The sequence below is a fragment of the Lynx canadensis genome, chromosome B4 (genome assembly GCF_007474595.2).
Source record: "Lynx canadensis isolate LIC74 chromosome B4, mLynCan4.pri.v2, whole genome shotgun sequence".
In the NCBI taxonomy this organism is placed as follows: Eukaryota; Metazoa; Chordata; class Mammalia; order Carnivora; family Felidae; genus Lynx; species Lynx canadensis.
The window spans coordinates 72,536,547-72,561,975 of NC_044309.1; the positions used below are offsets into that span (position 1 = coordinate 72,536,547).

The 25,429-nt window shown below is 34.0% G+C and overlaps 1 protein-coding gene across 1 annotated transcript in view; it reads left to right on the forward strand.

Annotated features, from left to right (window-relative positions):
- Positions 1-25,429, forward strand: part of ARID2 (AT-rich interaction domain 2) — a 169,441-nt gene that overhangs the window by 67,326 nt on the left and 76,686 nt on the right. The window contains 1 exon segment of the mRNA XM_030322394.1: positions 23,328-23,461. Within this exon segment, the coding sequence (XP_030178254.1) occupies positions 23,328-23,461 (134 nt within the window).

Here is a 25,429-nt window from a genome sequence, read left to right on the forward strand (position 1 = left end):
TCAAATCTAGGAAATAAATTTAAAACCTGATTTGTGTACTCAGCAAACATTTATTGAATATCTGTTGTATGTTCAGAATGTTACTGCTTTTCCTCAGTGTTCCTGCAGAGTAGCAATAGAATATAAATTTTGGTGGAAACAATACAGACAGGAGAAATTACTGACTGAAAGAATTAAACTTAGTTAACTTTATACCCTATCATGTGCCAACCAGCACACTTCTTTTGGAGCAATGAATAAGACATACATTGCAAAAAGAGGTTATCAAATAATATTTTCAATTTGTGAATGATTTATTCTATGAATGTTGAGTTTTAAATTTGTATTTATTTTCTTAGAGCACAGTGAAAATGTAATTCTATTACTTCTGTTTTCCGTTGTTTCTAGTGAGTACTTGAATGTATTTCTTATCTTGCTCTTTTGAGGATAATCTGTCTTATTTTTCTTCTGACTGCCTTTAATAATTTCTTTTTTCTTTGGTTTTCAAAACTTTTATATGTAATACGCAAATACGGATTTTTTAAAACACTATCTGTGTTTGAATAATCCCAACATATGAAGCTCCGTTGACTGTTTTTACTGGCTTTTGTTTTGATTGGTTCTTGTATCTGTTGCCTCCTGATTTTTCTGGTTTTCTCTTGACTGTATACTGGATTGTACTTGAAAACCAATTACAGACATAATTTGAGACATGAAATTATACTGTTTTTCTCCAGAAATTTGTGGATAGTTTGCTTATGACAGGAGTCAGGAATTAGGAATCTAGGATAATTTTAATCCAATTTCATGAATTAAAATTTTCTGAGCTCCGGAAATAACTCCAAATTAGCTGGAAAGTCTCTGCAAGGCTTTGTTACTTGTTTACCTTACTGCTAGAATGAAAATTTTCAGGGTCACAATTGAGGACAGTGGTTTTGTTTGTCTTCTCTTAAGACTCTCCAGGTTGTCAAATATACTTCTTAATCTCAACTGCCTTTTCCAAAATTCGTACAAAGCAAATGTGACCTTCAATGCTAAATATGCCTCTCTGAGGGTGCCTTGGGTGGCTCAGTCAGTTAAGTGTCCAATTCTTGACTTTGGCTCAGGTCATGATCTCACGGTATGTGGGTTTGAGCCCTGCGTCAGGCTGTGTTCTGACAGTGTGGAGCCCACTTGGGATTCTGTCTTCCTCTTTCTCTCTGCCTCTCTTCTGCTTACTCTCTATATCTCTCTCAAGATAAATAAAAATAGGGGCGCCTGGGTGGCACAGTCGGTTAAGCGTCCGACTTCAGCCAGGTCACGATCTCACGGTCCGGGAGTTCGAGCCCCGCGTCAGGCTCTGGGCTGATGGCTCAGAGCCTGGAGCCTGTTTCTGATTCTGTGTCTCCCTCTCTCTCTGCCCCTCCCCTGTTCATGCTCTGTCTCTCTCCCAAAAATAAATAAACGTTGAAAAAAAAAATTAAAAAAAAAAAAGATAAATAAAAATAAACTTAAAAAATAATAAAAAAATAAATATGCCTTTCTGGATTTCTGTCTTCTCTCTTGGTCCAAATAATCTTCACTACTTTCTCATTCTCTGATGCCATTGGGCAACATAAAAAAATGAATATTCATATTTTTCCAGCTCTTCTGGTTCTCATTGGGAACATGGGTTCTAAATGGTCTATGCTGCCATTTCTGGAAGTAAAAATACCCATTTCATTTCTTTCTCTTTTTCTTATTCTTTTTTTTTTTTTTTTTTTTTTTTTTTTTGAGAGAGAAGGAGAGTGAGAGAGCATGCCCACGAGTTGGGGAGGGGCAGAGGGAAAGAGGGAGAGAAAATCCCAAGCAGGCTCCACACCCAGCATGGAGCCAGACACAGGGCTTGCTCCCACCTCCATTGAGATCATGAGCTGAGCTGAAATCAAGAGTGGGATGTTCAGCTGACTGAGCCACCCAGGCGCCGCAGAATACCCATTTCAGATCTTGAGTTTCTTTAAAAAACAACCCACCTTCAAGTGTTTTCATTGCACTTCTGTTAATTAACATATTTTCTGATTAAATAATAATCTGTAATTTCCAGTTTAATATATCCTTTGATTATCTTATTTGAAAGAAGTCTAATGTGTAGAATAATAATAGTAAAATATTGCATATGTGCATTTTAGTTGTTTCTTTTTTCAAACCCTACTCTGATTTTGAGAAATTGTGAATTGATTTACTCATATGACTATATGGCAGTGTGTACTCAATTTTTCAGCAGAGTACAGTCTTTTTCTAATGATTTAACAGTTCTTCAATAAATTTTTTTCACAGTTCATAGCTACTTACTTGTAAAGATATTTAGATTTAATTACTTTTTACCACTTTGAGGCAAAGTAATCAGTAGTTGATACTATTTTCTATGTATTCAAAATGTCAGCTTGTAAATTTAAAGTACATACTCCTGAATAAGATAAACAGATTTGCAATAACATATAGTTAATATGTTTGTCCTTCAAACTCAAGAATTATATGTATTAAAATCTAATCATTTTGAAGTCAAAGACATAGTTGTTCTTTGCCATTGTAAAATAGGAGTCAATTTATAGATGAGTTTTATTCGGTAACTTTACTTACAATCAGTTGTTTGGAAATGAGTGTGAAGTTTTGATGGAAATGTCGTAATAACTCCTCGGCTGGCCTCCAGTGCTTACTTATTAACGACTTGTGACAGAATTTCACCTTCAAATGATCTTCTTAATGGAAAAGTATTTTAAGTTCTTTTCTGCAGTTGTTAGCATACATATCTCTTCCTTTCTTCATTCTTGATGGGGTGTTTTGTTTTCTTTCTTTTTTGTTTGCTTTGCTTTGTTGGATGGATTAGGAAACAGATACTTCTAGGAAGGAGCATCTTGTTAAACTCTGCATAAAAGAATGTATAGTCATTTTCTAGATGGTTTGATTCAGTTATGCTAGGACTTTTATTTCCATCGGAGGCAGAGCCTTTGGACTCTTGAGTTCCCATCCCTTTGTTTGGAAAGCATATTCATAGGTCAGATATTCATTGGGAATTTCCCAATTTATTGGAAATTCTTAATGTTTACTTTTATAGTTGAATAAGATCAGCATTTCTTAGTGGAAAAACTATTGGCATTTGAGATGGTACAAATCTCTATGCCTGATAGTACCTTTAGCATTCCTGACTGCTGCCTCCTAATTACTCATAATGTTGCCAAACAAAAATGTGACAAACAAAAATGGCCCCACAATTTTTCGGACGGTCTCTGGCATGGTATTGCCCTGAACTGAGAATTACTGAATTAGATCAGGAACTTTGTTATGGTAGCTTTTTACTGCCTAACAGAATTTTAATTCTTAGAAGTAGAAAGGTTAAGGTATGTTTATTGTTTTTCAGGACTACATGCTTATTCATCTTTAATTCTCATTTGTTCTGATTAATTGTATAATAATATATGTCAATAATCAACTTAAAGTGTTCTATTCTCAAGCCAGTAATTTTCACACTGCTTTATAGAGCTGCTAAGTGTTCTGCAAAAGTACCTTAAGCCACAAAGGAGATGGTATTGGGATAGAAGAGGTGGGCAGGATTCTCCAGCAGGTACACTTTTCCTTCTACGTATTTACAAACTGTGCTTTCAGACAAGACCTCTTTCTGACCTAAGTTGTATCATCTTTCTTCTCCCAGAACAGGAACAGTAGATTAAAAAAATGAAGCATGGCTTATGACAAAAGTGTCCAAAAGTTTTTTGGCATATAATTTCTAGACCACATGTTACTATACAGAGTATTAGTTGTTCAGGGGAAAGTTAAATTGTCTAATAGGTCATTTTAAATAAAACAATAAATTTGAAGAGAATTGTTTGTTTCCATTGTAATCTTAATTTTATTCGTATGTGTATTAATTAAATAAGGTTTCCATTGTGAACTTTGTTAAAACCATGGTATCTGTTGGAAGTCTTCCAAGTCATTAGACTAAGTTTTACATTCTAGTATCTTGATTCTTTGTGGGTCATACTTCTGTTGCATATTTTGAATAAGTGCAACAAAAAATTACCATCTATTTTTTTCTCCTAAAAAAGAAATGGTAACTATTTCCTAAATTCAAAACAGTTACATGGTGATTTCTACGTTGTGATTGAAGGAATTCATGCTAGGTGCTTAGATTCTGGAGGAATTCCTAACATGTAATGTTTTTGGTTTTTTGTTAAGAAGTAAATGTAATAAAATGTATACTATTTAGACAGTGGAATACTTGCTGTCAGTGAATTATAGATCTAAAAGTTGGGGGGAAGCAACTAAAGATTTACAGACTTTGTAAGGATGGATAGACCAATAAAATGACATAAGCTCTCAAAGGTAATTTATTTTCTAGGAATATTAATTTCTAGAGATATTTGGCTGATCATATAGCCTATGATTAACCTAGTGATTTTCTCTATCTCTTTCTCACACACACACACACACACACACACGAGGATACTTCTGTGGGTCCATTGGTACTACTATGCTTTTTTTTTTTTTTTTTGGTTGATTACTTTTTTTAAATTATTGGGAAATATGGGGAAACTATCTTACATAAATGACCTAGAACTCTCCGCTCTATCTCTGTATTTTATTCATTTCCTAATAAAGTTTGGAATAATACACTTACAAAGGCACAGTTGAGTGTGTAGCAATAAGACTAATGAGAATTCAGACAGATAGCTCAGCATACAAATAGTAAACTTGGATTGAGTGATTCAGAAAGCTAATTTTTAAGTCAGGTTTCAGATCTCCAGGACCAGTTGCAGCTCCAGGTTATGCTCTTTGTTCTGATTGTGTTATCATAATGGATGTGTGTTATTTTTCCTGTGTACTTTAATTGGTTAAACAGGCACAGTTTCCCTAAGGGTGATAGATTTTTCTTCTTCATTTGGCCAGTTTTCACTGTCTTAGGTCACAAAACAAAGTACAGTTATTCAGTAATGAAATTAATTTAAATATTATGTGGTAGAACTGATTCTGAACAGGAATTTCATAATATTCTTCATACTTAGATATTGTTTTGATCTTGAATAATTTAGCATGATAGTATATGCTCCCTTTTCTCTTAATTTCTGGGAGACTTTTCACCACAAGTTCCAATCTTTTTCCCATTGCAGGGAAACTTACTTTCTTGGAATATTCTACTTCTGTCCTTTTTTTCTTGGAATTTTTATATTCTGAGTTTTAAAACGTGGAAAAGTTCTTAAATTATTTAAGAAATGGGGTAAATATTATCTTTTCTAATGATTTAGAAGTAAATCCAAATATTTATAAACGGTATGTTTTAGTTTAGGTATATATTGTATTACATCTTGTGCCTCATTTATGTACCAGTATCAAAGTTCCATTTAGAACCTTCACCCTGTAAAGGATAATTTCTACCCACTGTGTAGCTACTTCAAGTCTGTTCTCGTGCAAGCACTGCTTTCTAGCTAACTGCCACGCTCCACTGCAGCCTCAAGATGACCCATTCCATTTGTAATAAACTCTCTGATACCTTCGACCTTGTCTTAGAGTACTCTGCCCTGCTTTCTTCTTCCTTGGTCTTTCTTTTCTTCCCTTCTACTCCTTTACTCCGCTCTCTCTTACATACTTTTCAATTCATTTCTTCTTTCCTTTTCCCTTCTTCTCATAGATTTCATATCCTTTCTGTTCCTCTTTCTGTCCCTTCCTACTTCTTGTCTCCCCAAATCATCTTCTTTCCAACTTAAACTAAAATCTCTTACACTGGATAACACTGCTACTACTTGGGTACCATCTCAAGAAATGACCACATTCTCTTTGTATAAAAAAGCCATTTTAGGGGCGCCTGGGTGGCGCAGTCGGTTAAGCGTCCGACTTCAGCCAGGTCACGATCTCGTGGTCCGTGAGTTCGAGCCCCGCATCGGGCTCTGGGCTGATGGCTCGGAGCCTGGAGCCTGTTTCCGATTCTGTGTCTCCCTCTCTCTCTCTCTGTCCCTCCCCCGTTCATGCTCTGTCTCTCTCTGTCCCAAAAAATAAATAAATAAACGTTGAAAAAAAAAGCCATTTTAAAATTTTATTATTTTGCTTAAATTCCACAGATCACACTGCTGGCTTCTATACTCTTTTTACATATCCTTTTAATTTATTAAGAAAATGGAAATTGGTATATATGATTTCTTTTTAAACTTTTCCTATCACTTCAAAATTATCAACATCTTAACTTGTTTTCTCCTCACTCTAGACTCAGAATGAATAACTTTTATACCTATACTCTATTTTTTCCTTGATAACATAAAAGCAAAACATATTTACTGTAGACAAGTCAGTAACTACAAATACATCAAAAATATTTTTAAAAAATTGCTTCTAACACTGTTGTCAACATTTTCTTATATGTTCTTTAAGACTTATTTGCATATATTTATTTATGAAACATATATTTTAAATAAATCATACGGTCCACTGCATTTTCTAATTTCTTATTATAACATCTCAAATATTCTCACTTTATTAAGTATTCTTTTACAACACCATTTTTAGGGACTGCATAGAATTCTCGTGCATAAACTTAATGTGCCAGTTCCCTATCTGATAGATTGTTCTTCATCCTTATAAATGGTGATGAATAGCTTTGAATATATCTTTGAATACATTTCTGAATTATATGTTTAGTTATTTCCTTAGGGTAATTTGCTAGAGGAAAGATTTCTGAGATCAAATGATACTCATGTGTTCAGTACTTTTAATGAATATTGCTAAAGTCCCCTCCAGAAAGGTTGTACCAGTATACATTTCTACCCTGTGTATGAGTTTCTGCTTACCCCAACCTTTGCCAAAATTGGGTGTTAAGAGTTTTTAAACTCCTTTCACATTTCAATTTGCATTTCTTGTATCAAATATTCCTTTTTAAAAAAAATATATCATTTGCTCATTTAAAAAATTATAATATGGGTACTATTCATAATAACTTGAACTTTAAGATCTAAACGTATGTGTGTGTATACATATATGCATATATGAGAAATATTTTTCCAGGTTATTGTCTATCATTTAGCATTGTGTTACTTTTTGCCTTATTAGAAGTTTTAAAATTTTCATGAGATAAACATTAGTCTTTTTCTTTTTCACTTTTTTAAATTTATGTTCATTTTTGAGAGAGTGCGCGCGCACACACACACACACACACACACACAGGCAAGTGAGGGAGGGGCAGAAAGAGAGAATGACACAGAATCCAAAGCAGCTGCAGGCTCTGAGCTGTCAGCACAGAGCCCGACACGGGGCTCATGGACTGCGAGATCATAACCTGAGCCAAAGTCGGACACCCAACTGACTGAGCCACTCAGGCACCCCTGAGGTAAACATTACTCTTAATTTGTGCGTGCTTCCTCTCATGCTGGACATTGCCTTCCCCACTCTAATATTCTAAATATGTTAACATATATTCTTCTATATTTTCTTTAATTTTTAAGTTTACATTTAATCTCTAACTCATCTGGAAATTATTTTGGTCTGTAAGGTATGAGGTAAAAATTTTTAATTGTTTTCCAATAATGAATTAGTTATCCTAGAATTAATGAATATGCCATTTGTTTCCTTTTTTATTTTTTATTTTATTATTTATTTTTTAAGTTTTTATTTAAATTCTAGGTAGTTAACATACAGTGTAATAGTGATTTCAGGGATAGAATTTAGTCATTCATCACTTACACATAACACCCCAGTGCTCATGATAACAAGTGCCCATCGCTTGCCTAACCCACTCCACAGCAACCCTCAGTTTGTTTTGTGTATTTAAGAGTCTCTTATGTTTTGCCTCCCTCTCTGTTTTCTCTCACTTCCCCTATGTTCATCTGTTTTGTTTCTTAAATTTCATATATGAATGAAATCATAATGTATTTGTCTTTCTCTGACTGACATTTCATTTAGCGTCATACACTCTAGCTGCATCCTTGTTGTTGCAAATGGCAACACTTCATTCTTTTTGATGGCTGAGTGATATTCTGTTACACACACACACACACATATCTTCTTTATCCATTCATTGGTTATCAGTGGATGTTTGGGCTCCTTCCATAATTTGACTACTGTTGATAGCACTGCTATAAACATTGGGGTGCATGTGCCCCTTTTAATCAGCTCTTTTGTATCCTTTCAATAAATATCTACTAGTGCAATTGCTGGGTCATAGGGTAGTTCTCTTTTTAATTTTCTGAGGAACCTCCATACCGTTTTCCAGAGTGGCTGCACCAGTTTGCATTCCTACCAGCAATGTAAAAGGGTTCCCTGTTCTCCACATCCTCACAAATATCTGTTGTTTCCTATGTTGTTAATTTTAGCCATTCTGACAGGTATGAGGTGGTATCTCATTGTGGTTTTGATTTGTATTTCCCTGATGATAAGTGATGTTGAACATCTTTTCATGAAATGCTACCTTTTTTATATTGGACAATGCTTTTCTCTGTTCTATTCCATTAATATATATCTTCATTCCTTTTTTAATATTATACCTTTTAATAAATTTGTTAATTGTAATTAGCCTTTTCATTAAAAAAGTAATCATGAGCACTGTTTAAACTATGAAGGTAACCATTATTATAGTCTTTTTATTTTATCCCAGAAATACTTTGTCATATACGAGCAAGTGTGTCATATATTGGTTAAAAAGTCTGTTTTTATGTTGTTTATTCCGATACTTTTCCATAGTGGAAGAATTATCTGTAGATGAAGATAGAACAAATGCATCATTGTATACATTTAATGAATCACTAAATTATGATCCTCCTTTTAAAAAAATTCCATGTCAGTTATGCACTATTTTTATGTTGAAACTTAAATTAACATTTTTGCATCTTGCCTGAAATCAGTTTTTCTTGCAAATTCTGGGACACTCACATTTTTACTTTTTTTTATAAAAGGACTCAAATCAATTTCTGGGTAAGTAAGGATAATGATAGGTAAGGATAAATCCAGGTCTCTCCATATATCCTCCAATATCATGAAAGACCAACAAGAAGAACAAATAAAACAACAAAATCAGATGTGCCTGTATGGCTTACTCGGTAGAGCATGCGACTCTTGATGTCGAGGGTGTGAGTTTGAGCCCCACATTGGATGTAGAGCTTACTTAAAAGTAAACAATCTTAGGGGCGTGTGGGTGGCTCAGTTGGTTAAGCATCCAACTTCACGTCAGGCTCTATGCTGACAGCCCAGAGCCTGGGGCCTGCTTTGGATTCTGTGTCTCTTTCTATCTCAAAACATAAATAAACATTAAAAAATTTTTTTAAATAAACAATCTTAAAAAATGTGCAAAATCCATGCCCTCAACATGACAAGAAGACTGAATGCTACAAACTTCAAGTTTCCTGCAAGTGGAAAAATAAAATACCAAATCCCAGCAGAGATATTTCTTTCTTCTGACACAAGCATTTGTGGAGAAAAAGTGCAGTTCTGAAAAACTGGAGGAAACGAGGATTGCTCTAAAATCACTGTCAGAGAAACCACACCTTAAGTACAAAAGAGAGCACTGACTATAAGTCTTTGGGCTTAATAGTGTATGTGATTTGAGGTGGCAGTCTCTGAAAAGTATTTTTTCTGGGGGAAAAGAGAATAAAAGAGAAGGGAAAAAAGTACCATTTGGAGATTGGGTAGGGAAGGAAAAAGAAGCAAAAGGGGGGGAACTTAAGGTCCTGCAAGATAAAATAGAAACCTCTTCCTCCAAATTAGAAGATGCACAAATACTTTCCTTACAACACAACCACTAGAAAAAGTTATCCATTAAAGAAACCATACTTTGGTACTCTAACAAAAGAGAGACTCTTGAAATAGGAATCTTGTGGACCATCTCAAAGTCGAAATAGGTGAAAGCCTCGTAAATCTATGGAAAGCCTCCACTATAAGAAGAAAACATAAGAATCAAAATATCTTAGTAGATGAACACCTGCAACTTCAAAAAAGAAAACAACCACACAGTGGAAGAAAACCATAACATAGCTCTCCAAAGTGGCTGAAATACCCTCAAATGCACACTTAGAGATATGAAAACCAACTAGAACCATACATTTAAAACCAAAGAAACAAAAGAGATTGATTTCCCCACCCCCAGAACCCATAAAATCACTAAGAAACCTAGGAAGAAATGGGAAGAAAGTTGGTTGAACCCAAGAAAGATATGGAAGGAAGAGATAAAAATCATCTTAGAAATGAATTCTAAAATCTAGGATGCCCGAAGGAGAATGAACTCAACTGAAGACTTAATAAAGAACATTGAAGAAAGTCAGAAGAATAATCAAGACGAGGAAAAATGAATTAAAGAAGTAAAACAGGTAAAAGAGAAATGGTTGTAATGGAAGTGAGACAAAAAGAGATTCAACATATATGTATAATTGAATTAGAGAAACTAAACAATGGAAACATTATTTAAAACTATAATATAAAAAAATTTCCAGGGGTGCCTGGGTGGTTCAGTCGGTTAAGTGCCTAAGTTCAGCTAGGGTCATGATCTGATGGTTTGTGAGTTCAAGCCCCGTGCTGGGCTCTGTGCTGACAGCTCAGAGCTTGGAGCCTGCTTTTTAGACTCTGTGTCTCCCTCTCTCTCTGCCCTTCCCCCACTCATGCTCTTTCTCTCACAAAAATAAATAAACATTAAAAAAATTTTAAAAATATATGAAATTTCCAAAAATAAAAGATGTGCATCTACATATTGAAAGGACCATAGAGTACCTAGAGAAGTTGATATTAAGCAGTCCATTTTGAGTCATATCTTTATAGTAAAGTGTTAGAGTTTAAAGACAAACAATTTTGAGAGCCTCCAGGTAAACAAAACAAAACAACCTGTAGGGCAAGAGAATTAAACTGGAACACACTCCTTAATGGAAACGTACAAAGCAAAGTGCCAGTGGAGTAGTGTCGTCAAGAAACAAGGAAAAGAGTCAATCAAGAATTTTGTAAAGTCAAGGTGTTCTTGTGTAGGAAAGGTATGTACAGCGCTCAAAGTTGTTATCATTTCCTTACTTTTGACAACATTTAGTAGCATGGCTCTGAAACAGTGGAGGGTTCCCGACAGCATATGTAACACACTACCATCCCAGCAGATTGGATTGAGCTGCCAAAAATGACCATCAGGGATTCATTAAGAAGTCTTGGTCATTAATTAATTTAACAATTTTTTTTATCTTCTAAGAGTTTGTCATAGAACTTTAAAACCTAACATTTCCCTCCAAATTTTTTCCTTTTCAGTAGTTATTAAGAAGTTCATAATTCGTGCAGTACACTTGATTACAGACACATTTATGGCAGTTTTAGCCTATAAATCTCTAGAGTTCTGTGAATTTCAACATTAGTTGAAGTAGCTCTTCAGTTATATTTAGATGTGTTGTAAATATGAATGTATTTATTTTAGGTAATCTTCCAAAATACAAAGAAGTCCCAGTTACTTATCAGTGAGTTTTAATTGATAAAATGTTGAAAATGTTAAATGTTTGATTTTATATAATACGCTTATTAAGTATATTTTGTGGAAACTAAAAAAAAAAGCCAAGCCATTTTTTTTACTATTATTTTTTTAACGTTTATTCATTTTTTTGAGAGACAGAATGAGAGAGCGAGCGGGGAGGGGTAGAGAGAGACACACACTACACACACACACACAAACACACAGAATCCAAAGCAGGCTCCAGGATCTGAGCTGTTAGCACAGAGCCCTATGCGGGGCTCAAACTCACAAGCAGTGAGATCATGACGTGAGCTGAAGTCAGAGGCTTAACTGACTGAGCCACCTAGGCACCCCAAAAAAGCCAAGCTGTTTTTTAAATATGAAGAATACAAAGAAAGTTTAAACATGTATAACTCAGAGAATATTATATACATGAAACCTTCTTGAGGAAGCTAGTAGGGTATGAGCTTTATCCAACTAAGTTGACTAGGAAAGCATTTTCAGAAGAATCCATGGTTATTTAAAATATATTGTAATTGGAGATCTAATAGTAAAACATAGGTGACAACAAAGGTGAAAGAATAATCTGTAAATCTTACATATCTTACCAAGTAGAAATAATGAAACTTTAAAGGAAGAGGTAAACAGAAAAGTAGAAAAAGCTTATTGATTGTTACAAAAGCAGTAGTTGGAAATGAGAAAATACTACTGAAAGTTGACCTATACTAGGTAATAGAATAATAAGAAAATGAGATTAAGGCATTGTAAATGTGTAAGTACAAAGGTAACGAGTGGAACAAAAATACAAGGCCTTCCTACATGCCAAAAGCAATTTAAAAACAAAAGAACAAAGAAAATGCATCACATAAATTATTTACTGTTTTAGCCATAACTCACAAATTTAGTTTTCATACTGAAAATACATTGATAGTTAATAAAAATGAGTAAATAATAAATGTTAAAAATTAATAAAATCAAGAATGTGGAAGAATAAATCTAAAACGGAATATAAACAGAAACAAGTGAACCTCTGTTTCAGATGATATTGATCTGAAGTCAAAAGGAACTGTAAAAGTTATTGTGAATTCTAGGATTGTTTACTATAGGATTGAGCAAATGTGCAATTTTATTGGGAAAACATTAGCCAGATTTCTCATTATCAGAGAAGAAAGTTAAAAATATGAAAGGGGAGAGCTGTGGTGTTAAATTGGCAGTGGAGGTGTAAGTATGATCTCATTCTTTGATACAGAAATGGATTTATACACATATGCATGCATATATATTAATTTAATAAATATATGTTTTATAAATATATTTAACAAATATATTAAAAGGGACTGGAAGAAAGAGACCACTGTAAGCACTGAACATAACCTAGTATCCCTAGTATCCAGATAACTGGTTTCTAAATACTGTTCCTCATTAAAAGGAAGGAATGTTCCTCGGAGAAAAGAGTGATGCTTGGGTAGAAGTAGGGAAAATACAAAGAAAGCCTGATAATCTTATGCTTGTAAAGCAAGAAACTGCTCAAGAAATGATTGGTACATATCAAAAGATAGAGGAGTTGACTTGAAAGGGCTCCCACTGCTCAAATCTGGGACACTTTGAGTATGAGAATAAATAATGGTAGGAATATAATGTTTATGAAATATTCCATGATAGAGTAAATAAATTAATAAGTGAAAGAAGATGGAAAGAGCTCACTTACAGTAGAATAAATGCCAACTAATAAAAGTGGAAGAAATAATGAAGTTAAGAAAAATCACCATTACAGTAATACTTGATTCAGTCAAGAATCCTCAATGGATGCTAAAACTAGTGGGTGAAAGTTTGGTAAGGAGTAGGTTATTTACATAGCTTCAGAGTGTTCTCCTGTAAGTTACTTAATAATTTCCAAAAGGAAAAGAGTAACTTCCTAGTGATGTAACCTAGTAATTCCAAGCTTACAAACTAATCAAACTTAACACCATCAATGGGACATGATACACCTTCTGATAATATGCACTAGGATATGCATTCATTTCTGTGGTATTCCTGCCAAAAGAGCTTTCTCTATCTAATTTAATTATAAAGAAATACCAGACAAACCTAAACTGAGGGACATTCTACAAGTAATTGCCCTGTATTCTTGAAAAATGTCAAGCTTGTTACAAACAAGGAGCGATAACTTAATTTTAAGTGGTTCAGGAAAAGCACTGGGGGGTTGGGAGTGGTGTGGGCATGTGCATGTGTGGACAGGGAGAGAAGGGCAGATTGAGAAAATGAGAATACGATAAAACAAGCAAGCAACATCTAAATAATTTGTATATCTGGATTGAGGACACAGGAGTTCTTTGTAGTATTCTTGTGACTTAATATGGAATTATGTCAATATAAAAGTTATATTAAAGGGTTCAAATCCCACAGAGTTTGGTGGATGTTTTTTAATAGTTTTGGAAAATTCTTTTTCCTACTGCAGTGTAGATATGAAAGTTTTAATATATGATACATGCACAATATTTTCAACAACAAGATCATGTCACAGAAGGAAAATTGTTTTAAAAACATCCTTTTTAAGAAAATGCTCTCTCCGTAGCATGAGTCTCTTTTTTAAAGTAATTATTCTATTCATTATTAAAACTTTACTTTTACTTTAAAGGGTTGATTAGATGTCTTTTTGTTTTGTTTTTTAAATTATCGGTTAGATATAAGATAACTGCCCATCGCCTAATGCTATCATGAGAAAAGTCAGCAAATTTGAGACATTTTAAAAAGTGAAGTGTGTAACACTCAAGATTGGCAACACTTAAGTACTCTTCATTTAGATACCCAGTTAGCCTTTCTGGTACAAAATATTTTTCTTAATCACTTCGCATCTCATTATGAAATATGTTTGAAGATTTTTCTGTATTTGAAAGACCTTGTTTTTGTATAATTGACCCCATTAAAATTATCCTGAAGCATTTTTGGCACTTCTGACTTCAGCTTCTTTGCTGCATTACCCTGCTTGTAGATGATGCAATACATGATTTTTACATCTCTATAATCTTCCCTTTTTCCCTTCCCTTTGCCTACTTTCTCATTCGTCTTCCTCAGTTTCCTCCCCCTTCTTCTACTTCCCTTTCCCAGTTAAAGCAGCTGCTTCTTCATTGTGGCTTTAAGTAGAATTAACATGTTTTCCTGAAAATTTTTTTTCTAAAGTCATTTGCTTTGGAGAATATATCCTCTTTGGTACAGCTTTCTTTCAATGACTCACCCCAAAGTAGTTCTTCGCAAATTTCATCTTTGGAAGAGACTCTAGTAAATACTTACAAGCTCAGATATGTTAGAAACATCTGTACTTGAATTCAGCTATACAGAAAACCTCCCACACAGTATAATTTGCTCTAATCCTTGTTTTTTCAACTCCTCAGTAGTGTTTTCTTACCGTTTTCCAACAATATTTGTTTTGTTGCCATATTTTCCATGTATTAATTTAGCCATCTTTGTCATGAGAAAATAAAGATATGTTTTCCCAGTGATATCGATTTTGGCCGTTGAAAGGCTCTTATAAATATTTATCAATACACTTGCTTGAAATAAAATTTATTTTTAAATTTTAAATAGTTTTGATTAAGTTTCAGTGACTTGAAAATACTACTGAGAAAAATGTAGAGGTTTGTCTTCAAATTCTGGATACTTAGTTTTAAACATCTTGGAAACCGTCAGTAACATAAAACTGTAATAGTAACGTAGGGCAAGGTTCATCATCATTGTTAGGGCATGAAAATCCACAGTTAGGGTATTTGTTTTTAATATAATTTTAGAAATCTTTTGGCCTACTTCTTTTATATTGGATCGCATTGCTGTTGTTTCTACTTCATAGTATTGTTGACGATGAGCTCATGTTAGAAGTGTCAGTTTTGCCTTTTCTTGTTTTATTTTGCTTGCATTATTCAAACTGACTTCTTTGAAGAAATTTAAACTTTTTTGTGAGAGATAGTTTAGCTAAAATTAGATATACTATCTTTAAATCCCCTTAACCTGGGCATACATAGACGTTATTAGTACATATAGTTAAGGTTCCACTGGTCAAAAGCTAATGAATGAATGAGGATTCCACTCTTAGCCCCCCACATTGTCTCACATCAAATGAGTAACATCTGGACTGCCTGATAATGGAGTGAGGGAGGGAGAAGACAGTGTGGATTCCTAAGTGAAATATCTTTCCCTATTGGAGTATTTTGTGTGTGTGCCCCATTTTGAAGGGTACTCTTCAACAGAAGCAAGTACCTGCATCGGGTTGAGGTATGATATTCTGAGGAAGCTTGTATTGATAAAGGAGGTAGATTGGAAATTCTTTGCTAGAATGTCACAATGAAAGGCCATATGAGAGATCCAAAAGCAGCAGTATTCTAGAATTCTTCATTAATTATTATTTTTTAAATGAAGCATAATAACCTTTGGCATCCTTTGTTTAGATAATACCATTTTTTCCTTTGATCTATAAGTGAGTTTGACATTAAAAAAATTTTTAATACTTAACTATTACTGGATTTCTATAATAAAATCTTTTCTTGAGTGTGTTTCATATATATTAATAGATTATTTTTCCAGTATTTATATATGTAATCTTTTTTTAACTGCAGTTTTTAATGACGTTTGTCAAATTTTGCTAGATTACGGTTTTCGGAGAGCTTCTAATCTTTTTCTATAACTGGAAATATTTTATATAGCAATGGGAATACTTGTTTTATTTGAAAGTTTGAAATAACTCTACTTTTTTTCTGATTTAAAAAAATTTTTTTAGTTGTGAAATATAAACACAAGCTTAATATATACAGGTTTATCTACACCAAAATAAGAACAACAACAAAACCTCTACTAATACCTTTGAAGTTGCTTGTGTTTCTTGATTGCATTTCTCTCTTAAGGGGTAAACCCTCGCTTCTTTTCTAAGTGATAATTGTTATATGGCTTTTCTTTGTGGTGTTAGCACCCACTTGTCTATTGCTAAAAATTATATTAAAAACTTTTTTGCTTGTCTATGCTCTTTGTATAAGTGGAATTATATAATCTTTGGAAATTATTTTTTTTACTTAACAATTTATTGATGGCCATTTGAATCCATCCATGTTAGCTTACTAATTTTCATTGCCATATAATATTTCACTGCCTGAATGTGCCACAGTGTTTTTATTTATACTACCATTAATGAATATTTGGATTGCTAACAGTTTTTTTTTAAGTTTATTTATTTATTTTGAGAGAGAGAGAGCACAAGTGAGGGAGGAGCAGAGAGAGAATCCCAAGCAGACTCTGTGCCATCCATGCAGAGCCTGATGCAGGCTCGGTTTCACAAACCGTGAGATCGTGACCTGAGCCAAAACCAAGAGTTAGACCCCTAACCGACTGAGCCACCCAGGCGCCCCAGTAATTAGTCTGATTTTAATTATGCTGTTAAACACTTGAAAAAAAAATGAGAAACACAGCAAAGAACATATTTTCCTTAATTTTAACTATGAAAATAAATCCATTTTTTCACTTATTCTGTATAAATTTATTCTGTATAAACAGTATTATGTTTTCTATCACTACTTCTTTCTCTTTTCAAGTTCTTAAACTTTGTATCAGGCATATTTTTTCAAATTATTTTAATAGTTTTACATTTTTTAGGTTCTCCTTTCATAATTACCAATGGCATTTGAATTCTCTTTTGAAATATAATAGTTATGAATGATACTAATATCTTAAATAGTTTCTGTGTAGGTTATCATTCATCTCTATTGTTTTTTTAACCATTTGTTAATTTTGATTCATCTATCCATTAGAGTGTAGTTAACCCTTGGACAACGTGATTTGAGCTGCACAGGTCCACTTATATGTGGATCTTTTGTACAATACAGTATTATATATGTATTTCCTCTTCCTTATTATTTTCTTTAGCTTATGTTATTAATAGGAATACAATATGTAACATAAATACAAAATGTGTGTCAACTTCTTGTTTATGTTACCGGGGAGGCTTCTGGTCAGTGGGCTATAGTAATTAAGTTTGAGGGAAGTCAGAAGTTATAATGCAGATTTAGACTGTGTGGGAATTGGTGCCTTTGACCCCTCTGTTGCTCAGGGGTCAGTTGTACTTATTTGTGTGTGTGTGTGGGTGTGTTTTTTCCTAAAGAGCTATATTGCTTTATTCTGAGTCTTTACATATATGAAAATGAATTTCTGTTGTCTTAGTTGAACAACATGATTGGGTAGGGATTTCTTGTGAAATAACTTTCCTCCTCAGAACTCTAATATTTGCTTATTATCTTCTACAATTAATTTTGAAGAGAAGCCAAAGTCTAGTTGACTGTTCTATTAACTTTTGGGTAATGGCAGTGATTCTGAATACTCCTAGTAATCTTTATCTTTGAAACTTAAATCTTTTATCGGGTTATGTCTAATTGTTTTTCCCTTTTCATTAATTTTGCCTGGTGAACCATGTGCCCTCATATCCCAGCTCCAGGGAGCTTTTTGATGTACATATTACACATTTTAGCTAAAGAAATTCTTTTATGATGACAGTGATTATCACTTCTGTTCCCTTTACTCTAGTCTTTCCTGGAGGACCACCAGGTGTTTTGTTTGTTTGGGTTTTTTTGATCTATGTTTGGTCTCCTGTTTATCGTAAATATCTCATTTTTATCCATGAGTTTCATTAGTTCTTTTCTTTTCCATGTGGAACAGTTTCTCAGGCTTGCCTTCTACATTACCCAGGTTATCTTCTACATTGTCATATCTACTCTTTCATGCCCCCTTTTTGGGAGAATAATCCCGGGCAAAGAAATTTCATTATCTTTATGGTTTCCAAAGCCACCACACTTGATTTTGTGCCTGGTGTATTTATAGAGCACATCAGTAGAGATCCAATACCTGTTGATACTTAATGACAGTCTGTCCATGCTGGTACTTTTCATAGGTGCCCCACACTCCTGGGGTCTTCAGGTTTATTTTGACAAAGAACCTCAAAGGTGAAGTTTATAAATGACTTTGCCTCCCTGAACAACCACTGAGTTCAACCCACCTTTCTGTAAGTTCTTTTTAGATAATTGACAGTCTCTAGATCCCATTGTCAGACACACCTTCACTTTCTATTAATCCCTTAGTGGTTGAAGGAAATCCAAACTGTACTTGCCTTTTATGTGTTCTGGCCTAGGATCTCATCCACTTTCCACTAGATCACATTACTCTCTCATATGTTTTGCAAGTTAGTCTTGTGGATCCTTGACGTTGCTTTTAAGGGACCAGAAATTCTAAAAGTTATTAACTTACAAATAATGCTGTATTCCTCTATTTTTATTCTTTAGAGGTCATTGCAATTAGATTTAAGGGAAGAGATGACTATGGGTCCTTGAACTGTCATCTTTAACTAAAACCATTTCAAAAAATTGTTACATAGAAGTGTTCCTAATCATATCCATTTGAATTTTTTCCTTCATCCAAGAATAATCAAGAGTTTTTCTTGATTGTTGTTATTAATGTTGATTTTAATCTCCAAGAACTCTACCAAAATATGTACAGATGAAATTATATGATATCTGAGAATTGCTTTAAAATAATCTAGAAGAGGATCGTGAAGATAATTGCATATAGGTTTGGAATTTTACATCATGAGAGTTATTTTTAATTTTCCAAGAGGTTAATTTCCTTCTTAGAAAAAACTTTCTTTGAATTGCTTTATGGTTAAAGAATGTGCCATATATAATATTTAATCTTAAATTTACTATAATTTTCTGTGTGAATTGATACATATCAGTTTTATAATTTCCATGGAGTTTTGAAAAGAAAATCATTGTATGTCTAATAAATCAATCTTAGTGGCGATTATACTCAAATCTTGTAAACCTAATTTATTTTTTTAATGTACTTAATCTGTCAAATATTGCAAGAGGTTAAATTTTCCCACATTCATGATAAAGCCATGCATATTATTTGATGCGGGGCTTTTGTTGTTGTTTTTGTTTTTTAAGAGAGAGAGGGCAGGAACAGGAGAGAGGGGCAGAGAATGGGGAGAAACAAAGAGAGAGAATTTTAACCAGAATTCACACTTAGCATGGAGCTCAAGGCGCAGCTCAATCCCACAACCCTGGGATCACAACCTGAGATGAAATCAAGAGATGGACACTCAACTGACTGAGCCACCTATGTGCTCTTATTTGATGCTATATTAAATGGACTCTTACCACTCCCCCCTGCATTGTATTGGGATTGGTCACACTTATTAAGGCTTTTAATTAGCAGTGCCATTTAAAACAATTTCTGTATTACATGCCAACTTTTCATATTTGCCTTCCTCTGAGTCTGTAACCTGTGATATAGAATCTACTATAAAATAAATTAATGCCAAGTTGAAGAAAAAGAAGATAAAACTCATCCCAGTTGAATCTTTTCCTATCTGGATTTCAATATTTTACCAGTCTTGAGTTAAATATGTAGTGTATGGGCACCTGGGTGGCTCAGTTGCTTAAGTGTCCCCCTCTTGATTTCTGCTCAGGGCATGATCTCACGGTTCGTGAGTTCAAGCCCTGCATGGCACTCTGCACTGAGTGTGGAGACTGCTTGAGATTCTCTCTCCCTCTCTTTCTCTCTCACTCTGTCTCTCTCTCTGGCCTTCCTCAGCTCATGTGCTCTCTCTCTGTCTCTCAAAATAAATAAATAAATAAACTTAAACAAAATACGTAGTGTGCTAGGCAGATTACCATAGAAATGTAGTAAATACTGGTTTGATTCATATATTAGCTGTTCAAAGTGATGTCATTGAGTTTGAGAAGAAAGAGAGTGAAATGTGCAGTCTAGCATTTATAGTTTAATGAGTGAACACAAAATATCTGTTAGTGTATAAGCTTTATGTCATGATAGAGAATTAAATTAGAAAACTTAGACTTTGAAATGTAACTCTGTATTTTAGCAGCTTTCTCTTATCTGTTATTACTTTTTACTTTTTAGAAGTATATAACTCTTTGAAAAGCCAAAAGACTTTGTGCTTGTTTATTGTGAGAGACAAGAGATCAAAACTGGGTGCCAAAACCTTGGTTGAACTAAGAGAGGTTGAGTTTTAGTTGGAAATATTTAATCATAACAGTGAGAACAAGTACTGGCCCTCAAGCCAGGAAAATAAAAATTTCAAAAATCATAACAACTTGCCTAAAGCACAGATTTTTAGGGATTGAAATTATATAAAGAATCTGGAGGAATGTGTCAGGGGACCAGACAGAGGTCATATTTTTAACATTTTAAGAAAATTTGAGTTATAAAAGGTTTTATGTATAGAATACACCATTTATTATGAGTATATAGTGCTTGTGTTGTTGTCAGGCACTCCTAGCTTGCACCACAGTTTGGGTATAAAAAAAAAAAAAAACAAGCCCAAATTTCAAATCTGCCGTGTTCAGTTATAACAGATTTATAAAGAGTATCTTAAACATATTAATGGAAGATTTTGATCTTAAAATTCTTTGTCTGTGGGGTGCCTGGGTGGCTCAGTTGGTTGAGCATCCAACTCTTGATTTCAGCTGAGGTCATGATCTCAGAATTCATGGAATCGAGCCCCATGGAATCTCAAGGTCACTTGCGGGATCGAGCTCTGTGCCGAGCCTGCTTGGATTCTCTCTCTCCGTGTCCCTCTGCCTTTCCCCTGCTTGTGCTCTCTCTCTCTCTTTCTCTCTCAAAATAAACTTAAAAAATTCTACATCTTTATTGTTATTTTGATTATAGTTAGATAAAAATTATTTAATGAAGATATTTGAGTTTGTGTTTAACCATTCCACAACGAGTTCAATCAATTCTGAAAGACTATACTCTCTAAAATACCTCTATCAATACTATTACCTGAGTGTAGATAATCCTTCATTTGCAGAAAATATGTCACATAATTTTTGAGCAGCTGTTTGTGTCTAAATTTATATATACTCTTCTTTTTATGATATCTGCATTAAAAATTCAAAAAGAATAGGCTTGATTTATTTACCTATTTAAGTCCATTGTGGGTCTATCCTGGAGAGAGACTGCTTCTTTTTAATCATCCTTTTGTTTTATGTTTTTAGACTGTAAATCTATCTGCCGTGGACATCCCCAGGGTCAGGATGAAATGTATGCAGCTGCATACTCTTCTCAATGCCCAAGGGTTGTATCTGCACACACGTCTCTGCTTTAGTCGGCTGTATCTCCAGCAGAAAAGTGTTGGATCCATTAGTTATCAAACTGCCAGCTAGGAACGAGTTCTTGTTCAAATTGAGCTTATATGGGGAACTTAGAAGGAAAGGGAAGGGACATTTTAATTCCTTTTCAGGCTCAAAGATGTGAATTACTGTGCCTTATAAGACTGAAAGGAGAAAATAAGGAATGGTAATGATTTTCCGTGTTTCGTATTTGTAAAATTATAGTTTCCATTTATCCCACCTTGAAAGTTAAGTTTTGGTACTCAAAATAATACTTCTGAGATCATCCTATATCTTCATTGATAATCCCCTTCCTCATCTCAGCTGTCTGTAACTAAAAAGCAAAGGGTAGGTAGCTATAGGACTTTGAAAATGTCTACTAATGAACTTAGTATCTGCTTGGATCAGGAATGGTAAAAGGGGTGATCCATAAAATAATCACATCTAGAACTTTTCTGTAGTAAATTTAAGTTACTGTATTAATCAGTTCACCTTATTTGTGAAGTACAGTAGCAAGTTTGTTAGCTGCATCATTGTATTTGGCAGGGGTTTGATCAGTTGTTTCCCCATTTAAAAAGCTTACCTGGGAATCTTATTATAAACTGGTAGGTGATGATAGATTGAGAATTTTGGAAATTTAATTCTAATTAACATCAAGAGGATTAATCATACCCAGTAATGATAATACAGCAGGGGATACAGGAACTAACTATCTTATACATTAGTTAAAATATATTAGGCCATCACTTTTAGATGGGAATTTATTTAGAATGGGCATACCATTTCCAATGCCTGTCTAGAGGAAAATATTCAAACAAATTTGCACAAAAAAAATTCAAACAGATTAAGCTTATTCCTGCTGCATGATTTGTAATAGCAGAAAACAAACTGAAAGTAGCTAAATGTATCACTAGAGATCTAATTAGGTTATGATATATGAAGAGGATCAAATATTATACAGCTGTTAAGAAAAAACTGAAGTAGTACTAATGTATTGACATACTTAGATCTCTAAAACATACTGTTAAATAAAATTTTGCACAGAAAATATACTCCAGTAACCACGTGAACCTGGTTAGTGATTATCTCTGGTGAGTGAGATTAGGGGAGACCAAGGTTAGAGAATCTTCTCATTTCCTCTTGGCTTTTAAATGACCGTGGATAGGGGCGCCAGGGTGGCGCAGTCGGTTAAGCATCCGACTTCAGCCAGGTCACGATCTCGCGGTCTGTGAGTTCGAGCCCCGCGTCAGGCTCTGGGCTGATGGCTCAGAGCCTGGAGCCTGTTTCCGATTCTGTGTCTCCCTCTCTCTCTGCCCCTCCCCCGTTCATGCTCTGTCTCTTTCTGTCTCAAAAATAAAAAAAAAAAAAAATTTAAAAAAAAAATAAATGACCGTGGATAATTTTTTTTTTTAATTGGTAAATGATATGTTCTCCCATTCATGTACATGTGTTTGTCCTTTGATATTACCTACTTTGTATTTTTATTTGAGTAGTGGAGTGGTCTTTTCTGAAATATAAAAACTTTTTTTTTTTTTTTTTTTTTAAATCCTAGCCACTAGAGCACCAGGGAGAAAATATAAAAACACTTTAGAACCATTGCATTGAGTTTGTCTGTAGTATCACAGTTGATGTGACTGTTTAACCTAAGAGGCTTGTGGTATCTTTTTTTTTTTTTTTTTTAATTTAGGGCCTCTAGGGAAGGAAAACAGATCATGTGGTAGGTAGGAGTTAAAAAATAAGATGTAAACCTATTTGTAAAACTCTGCTGTGTTTTTCTATTTCAGTTACCTAGAAAAATACGAGAAAGTTCATCATTTTGGGGAGGATGATGATGAGGTACCACCAGGCAATCCAAAGCCACAGCTTCCTATTGGTGCAATTCCATCTTCCTACAATTACCAGCAACACAGTGTATCAGGTAAATATCATTGGAAATTGTACAGTTTTGAATTAGGAAAATAGACATCATCCAATGAATTAATCCTTTACTTTGCATGTGCAACTTTCAAAGATCCACATCTAATTGATATAAGGGTCCTTTCTGTAATAGGCTGTATAAGATTTTTAGTTGCAGGAATTTTCAGAATTAGAAATACCCATACTTTCAAGTGAAGTTTTTTCCATTTTTTTTTTTTCCTTTTCGACTAATGGTCAGTTTAATCTGAATAGTCACGAAAATGAGAAGTTCCTAGGATTAGGAAGGCCAAGAATACTCAGATAGCGTCTACTAGATTTTCTACAATTACTGTAATTTCCAGTCTCAGAATTCCTCAGAAATATTTCTAACTATGTATTTTTTTCCATGGTACCAAGGATAAGATTTTTTTTTTCCATTTAAGTCATTCTTAAAATGGCTATAGAGGAATCTGCGGCTAAAAAGAGCAGGACTCAAATTGGAAATAATCAGGTTGAAAGTCTAAGAAAGAGGTTATTAAGTCAGAGTAGATGGGGGTTCCAGTATTTGGAGTTTGGGTGTTGGGACCGTGATGACTAGGAAAAGAACTCTGAAGAGATGAAGCATCTCTTTTCTTCAGTCACCAACATTTGGCCTAAAAAAAGAGGAAGTATGTTTTTTTCAAGGGTATATTATTGACAAAGTACACAGTTTTTTAGATATTTATTATTCTTCATTAGTGCTAGTCCCAGTCTCTTCTAGATAATCATTAAGCTCTCTCATTGTATCAGTATCACTAATTTTATTTTCCATGATCTATTTTCTAATATTCTTTCATGTTGAATTTCACTCTGTATTTCTTCCCTGTTCAGTAAGACACAGAATCTTCTAGAATCTGATCATTATTAGAAGAGGCTTCATCATTATGATGCTTTTGTATAATGGGGGCAGGGTTTGGTGGTGATGAGTACAAACCAAACCTCACTTTATGTTTATTAAGTAGTTAATACCTCAAGAGCCAAGTTTAAAGGAAATATTTTAAGTCACCATGTAGAAAATCTTGAAAATACTTAAGCTGCTAAAATGGGGTGACTTGTTAGGTAATATACTCTCTATTCCTAAAAAGGGCTAATGACCATTATTTTATTCAGGCTACTATAAGGGGTATTTCTACATGAATGAGACATTATGTTAATGACCTTTAAGACCATTTCAACTGTATATAACTGCGTGGTTCCTATATTACAGCAATAGCAGAACTGTCCATTCTTGTAACTTAAATAGAGTTTGGTGTCTGCTTTTACAGCTACCCGTATTGACCCATTTCTACTTTTGTTCTTGTTTAAAATGAATTTTTTTCTGGATCTGGTGTTTCTTTTTCTTTTTTTTTTCCTCTCCTAGTTAAACTAATGACCCCAAGAAAAAAAAGATGTGAAATATTTCTGGTATTTCAGAAGCCTAGTGAAAGCCATTGATAGATCTATACAAGTTAAGGGAATGACAGAATTGCTTAACTTCGTTAAAATAACTTCTTTCTGATATGCTGTCATATATGTGTTGTCTCTTTTAAAAGTAGAATCTGAGTAGTATGTAACATGTAGCATATTTGACAAAATCAAGACTGGGGACTCAGGAAAGGAAAGGAAGTAAGAATTGCTAGGGAACATCAAACTACAACATACCTAATTCAAACTGAAAAGAGATAGTATTTCAGGGCAGCATTTATGAATTTGAAGGTGTTGTTTTTAGGAGTAGGCATAGCAACATTATGACAGTGTTCTGAAAATTAACACAATTATCATTATACAAACAAATTCTTTAAGATTCTTTTCAAGTGTCATTAAGGTAAATAGAGTAAGCTTCATAGCTGTCAATTTGTGTGTGTATCGGTGTGTTTTAAGTAAAGACCAAATTAAAATTACCTACTGGTAGATTAAGAATCTCTAGGAAATTTTAGTTAGAACCTATAGAAGATTTGTGTCTACCTCTTTG